At 33.6% G+C, this 6268-nt stretch overlaps 1 protein-coding gene across 8 annotated transcripts in view; it reads left to right on the plus strand.

Moving 5' to 3' along the window:
- Phf14 (PHD finger protein 14) overlaps window positions 1–6268 on the plus strand; it is a 144811-nt gene that overhangs the window by 35275 nt on the left and 103268 nt on the right. For all 8 annotated transcript variants that reach the window (XR_608005.3, XM_017803602.2, XM_017803603.2 and 5 more), the window contains 2 exons: window positions 132–243; window positions 1151–1288. Coding sequence is in view for 7 of the 8 variants with exons in the window: in XM_017803602.2 (XP_017659091.1) it covers window positions 132–243; window positions 1151–1288 (250 nt within the window). In the remaining variant the exon portion in view is untranslated. The remainder of the gene's footprint in view (window positions 1–131; window positions 244–1150; window positions 1289–6268) is intronic.

Raw genomic sequence — 6268 nt, forward strand, 5'->3', positions numbered from 1 at the left:
ATTATAATTTTTTTTAAACATCTGATCATAGTTCTTTCAGTAGTATTTTAAGACATATGTTTTATGCTTGTTTTTCATATGAGAATTTCAGGAAAGAATTTGATAGCAAAATTATGTCTTTTCTCCTATAGATGGGTTCACATTGTTTGTGCCCTGTATGTTCCTGGGGTAGCCTTTGGAGATATTGACAAATTACGACCAGTAACACTAACAGAAATGAACTATTCCAAATATGGTGCCAAGGTAAAACAAACTAATTATGATTATCTAAAATAAAAAAAAAAATCTTGTCAGTTTACATGACTTTTTTATATTATTATTGACTATAGATGTGCTTACTAGCAATCATGTTGTTTAATGAACCCTTGGCACTTGTCATTTATTATTATTACTTTGCTTTTGTATTTTTAAGACAAATTCTCACTTTAGCCTAGGTTATCCTCAAACATGAGGCATTCACCTGCCTCAGCCTCCTGAGAGCTAGGATTAGAGGTATGACTCATTATGCTTGGTTTGAATCATTTATTGATAATAGTTTTCCCAGAAAGCTACTAATATATCAAATCTCCCAGATGTTCTTAATTTCATGTAACCTATAGGGTAGAAATTGATATTGATTGATGCTGCTCTCATTTCCAAGGACCCAGAGCAAAGCCTTGTTTCACTCAGTTGGAACAAATGTAATTCTAGTTTTTTACTTTATTTTTGAAATGGAATTTACTAAAATTAAGAAAAAAGAATTTAATAACCAGCTTTTATTTTTGAGCGTGTGTCAGTCCATCTTCACTTTTTTTTTCTTGTGAAATAAGAAAAATTATAATATTTCATTAACATATGTATGTTAAATGTTTACATACTTTAATATATGTAAAGCACTTAGAAGAATGAGTGCCTGGCACCTCTTGTACATTAATTATTACTTGTTATTATTGCTATTACATCAGTTTAATTTTGATTATTAGAACTGTTTATAGAATTCTCTTTTTGATTGAAAGTCCTGACTGACGTCAGTATTTGCATTTGACTCCATTGTTTCACTGTTTGTATCTCTTTAATATTTTAGCCATTTAGTGGATGCTTCTTCATAGGAGGTTAGCTTTTGTCTTGGAAATATTTTTACTGTGAAAATTTTCCTGTTACTCTTTCATAGGAGTGTAGCTTTTGTGAAGACCCTCGCTTTGCTAGAACTGGAGTTTGCATTAGCTGTGATGCAGGGATGTGCAGAGCCTATTTTCATGTTACCTGTGCCCAGAAGGAAGGTCTGCTTTCAGAGGCAGCAGCAGAAGAGGTAGGTTTATTTAACCCACAGTTGCTGAATGTATTAGAAAACTTCTCATGTCTGTTATGTCATGTAACAGTTGTAAAGTAGGAAGGAATTTTAGAAATCTCCTATTAAAAATCTTTGCCCAGATTATTGATTTAAAACTCTAAGAGCAAAGGACTATGAGTTTTGTCAGTCTTAAAATTAGTTATAATATTGGGGCTGGAGAGATGGCTCAGCGGTTGTTCTTGCAGAAGACCCTGGTTTGAATCCCAGCACCCACATGGCAGCTAACAACTGTCCATAATTCCAGTTCCAGGGGATCCGACAGCCTCTTCTGTCCTCTGCGGGCATTGCATGACACAGGTGTACTTATGTACATGCAGGCAATACACACATACACATAAAAATAATAAATAAAATAGTTAAAATTAGTTATAGTATATTGAAAAGCTTATTAAAATTTTTTTGGTGGGGAGCTTTTTGAGACAGGGTCTCTCTGTAGCCCCAGCTGTCCTGGAACTCACTATGTAGACCAGGCTGGCCTGGAACTCACAGAGATCTGCCTGCCTCTGCCTGTGCTGGGATTAAAGGTGTGAGCCACCATGCCGGAGAAAAGCATATTAAAATTTTTATCATGAGTTCTGACGGATAAAACATAATGCAAGGTGTCTGAAAACATTGACATGCTGGCATAATTTATATAGGAGTCTGAAATTGTGTTTGGATAACTTCATTCTGATTTCCTCTAAATCAGATTGTCATCCCATCTTCAGTAACTGTGTTATCTCTTTAAAGGGGGCATCATTTTTTAACTCTATAGCATTCTTTCTAGGTTTATTGACTTTAAGTAATTACTTGTTTTCAGAGTATATTTTCAGGACTCCTTAAAATTGTTGCAAGGACTCTGAAATGAAAACTGTCTTTATAACAATATAAAATACGTATTTTAAATTCTAAATGTTCATTAATAATAGTCGGAATTTCTTGAGATTACAAACAACATAACAACGTAACATTGAATATGGAATCAGTTTTGAGAATCCTACTGTTTCTGACTCCATCCAGGTAGACATTAAACAGAGTTGGAGCACTATAAAACAGCTGCTCTTTTCACTAAAATTTCTTGCAAAGTGTCATAGTAGTCATTTTAATTAAAAATATGTATTTAGGGACTGGAGAGATGGCTCAACAGTTAAGAGCACTGACTGCCCTTGCAGAAGACCCCAGTTTGAATCCCAGCACTCACATGGCAGCTAACAACCATCTGTAGAGACTCCAGTTCCAGGGGATCTGATGCCCTCTTCTGGCCTCTTTGGGCAAGCATGCCTGGGTGTACTTATATACATGCAGGCATAACACTCATATACATAAAATAATAAAAAAGTGTTTACTTAATAGGCTTATTTTAAGAGAAATTATTGAGCATTTAAGGACATTCTGTTTTATTTCCTCAATTGTAAGTTTCTAAAAGTATAACTCAAATTTTTTGGCGTTCACAGTAGTTTTTAAGAATTTTAAGGAGTTCATAAAGCAGATCTAATTTATTCTTTAAGCTCTTTGGTGAAGAGATAGTTGAATACTTGCTCAGTAACTTTTACTTCTTTCTGATAATGTAAGACTCTTTTAATGTTTTTTCTTTTATTGGATAAAAATACTTATCTTTTATCTTATGTAGGAAGTAGATAAGATTACTTAATGAAAATTTTCTGAAAAATATTTGAAGGATGTATTTTGCATTCATTTAGATAGATCTTATAGAAAAGATATATTTTTGATACATGTGTCTGTTTTTGTTCTAATCTCTGATTCTGAGGAATTTTACTTTATTGGGTAGACACAGAAGTATAATTTCATAGCTACTGGGTAGACACAGAAGTATAATTGCTTTATAGGGTTGTACAGATTAATTAGGGCTGACACTCTGGATGATGGACAGAAGTTCAGAGGGGCAATGCAAGGGACTCAGAGAACTGCATATATCCCAGGTGAAAATCAGGGAATTGTAAGTTAAACTTAGTTGTCTGTTTCTGGAAAACTAAATTTTGTAGTCATGATGTCTCTTTTATAGAGATTTTCTTTCAAAAATTTGTTGAAAGGTTTACCATTTGTACTCTGATGATTTGGGTTCCTTTGCGTAGTTCAAAGGATGATCCTTCTGGGGAAGACAAAGCAGTCTACTATAAGGTAGAAGGAGAAATGTATAAAGCAGCCAGGGATAGAATTGAGGGGTACATTGGGGTGTGTAGTGATTTGGAGACCGCTTCTCCCCATCAAAAGGCATGCAAATTAACATAATCAATGGTTTGCAATCTGTAGTCTGTATGTCTAAGAGATAATGTGGGGACAGTTAGAGGGGAACCTGAAATACATCACGGTGTGGAACTTGGGCCTGAAACATCACCCTGCCTTGTTGCCTCCCTTGACTGATTAGGTAGATACATTGGATGCTGCCTTGCTTAGTGTACTGTTTTTTCTAGAAAAAATTATTTAAAGCCTATTTGATAAATTTGTAGTTTGTTATAAACTCAGAGAATTGAAACTTCTGCTGTTTTTTAGCTACAGAATCTTACCATGTAATCCAAGTTGACCTGTAATTTAAACTGTGTAGTTCCTGTTAGTCTCTAATTCACAGTCCTCTTGCCTCAGCCTCCATAGTGCTGAGGATGCTATTGCATCAAGTGAGAATTGGAAACAGGGTTTTGAAATTCAAGATTGTATGAATTTGCTAGGATGTCAGTGAGGTTGCTTTTGATAATATTTGTTTAAAGTGTTATTTGTACATGGTTGTTCATAGGTACACTACAGTGTATACACACACACACACCACACACACACACACACACACACACACACACACACCTTTCCATTGTAGCCCAGGGTGCTCTCAAGCGCACGATCTTCTATCTTACCCTCTGAGTGCTTGGATGACAGGCATACGGTACCACACCTTGCTTAGCATTTTTAAGTAAAGTAACACTTAAAATTAAAGTAAATCTATTGCTTATCAGTACATCTTGCCTTTGATTTCAGTCTTATGCTATGTTTAGGATTTCTAGAAAGCTCTCTTTTTTTTTAAAAAAAAAACTTGTTACCATATTTTTATAACTTTTAAAAGCCTTTGGATACACTGCTTTTTTCATTGGTGAAGAACTATTTGAAATTTTTATGCTTTTTCATGAACTGTGAAAATATTCCAGATTACGAGATCAGTCATGTTTTGACACAGCATTCATCATTAAAATATTTTAAAATAATATTGACAAGTAACATTGTAAAAACAGTGATAGCATAGAAATTTATTACATTTCATATCATGTCTTAAAGTTACATATAGTCTGACTAAATTCTAGTTTAATTTCTTCTATGGTTAAAGTATGATTTTACTATTATTGGAAAATGCTATACTATTAGTTATAAAATTGTCCCTGAAGCAATATAAGATTATTCATTGATTTTTATTGATGTTCAAAAAAATAACCTTTGATATAATGGAATGAAATCATTTCTGGATTAAATTTCAAGAGCTCAAATTAGATCTGTGGCTACTGAACTGATACCTTAAGATGACTTAACAACTTTAATTACTAGAAATCAGTTGTTGATGAATCAAATGATTTTGAATGGATTCATCAAGATACTATGTTGTTAGAATTTAGTTATTTTATATGCAAATTTCAGTAACTTTTATCTAGCTATGTTAGGTCTTGGTAATTTATAGTTTATTATGTGTATTTACTAACTTAATTATTGGTGCCTTATTCAAAGTCATTCTTTATTGCCTGAATTTATATACTCACTTCCTACCTCTTCTTGCTCTTGTTTTTCTAGAGCAGAGGCTAGCATATATTTTCTTCATAGAGCTAGAATATAAATATTTTAGGTTTTGTTGGTCTTTATGGCCTATGCTTAATTTACCATTATAGTATGAGGGCAGCCACAGACTGTACTGAAAGTAAATGAGCCTGGATGCAGTCTTAAAAGCTTTACTAAAACAGGCAGTGCCAAGTTTAGTACCCATGGTGCAGTTTGTCAACCCTTTCTGTAGGAAATAAAGGCTGAAACTAGTATAGACAACATTAATTCTATATCAGATTTTTGTTATTCTCTTTTCCAAGTCCTTTGACAAAGATTTTTACCCATGTTGATTTTTTTTTTTTTTACAATTTTGTACTTATTGAAACCCTATTTTTTCTTTTGCATTTCTAATGCTGATGAGCCTGTTTTTTCAGTATGTTGTATTTATTTTTTTCAGTTTCTACTGAAAAATTTCTCTACCATCATAGGGTTCCATTTGAAGGCCCATGGTTTAAACTGACAAATGACAGATTAACCAGAGGAAAGACAAAGTCCTATTTCCATTGCTTATACAGAAGACAAAAGGAAACGTGACACTCCAAAAAACTACAGTCCCTAATTTCATGAGAAGAGAGAGAGACAGCTTTTAAAGGAATAGTAATTGAGTTTCTAATGGAATAAGCAGCAGATAGGAAATTTTGATGATACTTGTTTATACGGGATGGTCTTTGTTCCTGCCCTCTTTGAGAGCCTCTCTCTGTACAAGTTTCTACCTTTAGATAGAGAAAGGAAACTGATAAGACCTTTTAATCTGTTGAGGCTCTGTCTTCAGCTTAAAATAATTCTAGGGTTTCCAGTAGGTCCCTACACTAAGTGCCCATTAAGGAGTCTGGTTTTTATTATATAAATATAAATATGTAACATTATATTAGCGTGTTTAACTGTCTGGAAATTTCAGAGACACATTTGTAATCTCTCCTTAACTAATATGTAGGGGGCTAATTTATGACATGTGATTTGACTGTTCTTTTTCCAGCTGTTGTGTGTGTGCCCCCTAGGTTTTTAGTCACATATTAGAATACTTAATTTCTGTAGCCTAAATAATAAATTAACTCTCTGGGATGTTGCTTTAGTCACTTAGTGATCCAGACTTATTTTTTCTTCTTTTCTAATATTCTCATAGTATCTGTCCATCTGTCTTTCTATCTC

Source organism: Nannospalax galili, unplaced genomic scaffold, assembly GCF_000622305.1.
Source record: "Nannospalax galili isolate Female #2095 unplaced genomic scaffold, S.galili_v1.0 scaffold787, whole genome shotgun sequence".
NCBI classification, from domain to species: Eukaryota; Metazoa; Chordata; class Mammalia; order Rodentia; family Spalacidae; genus Nannospalax; species Nannospalax galili.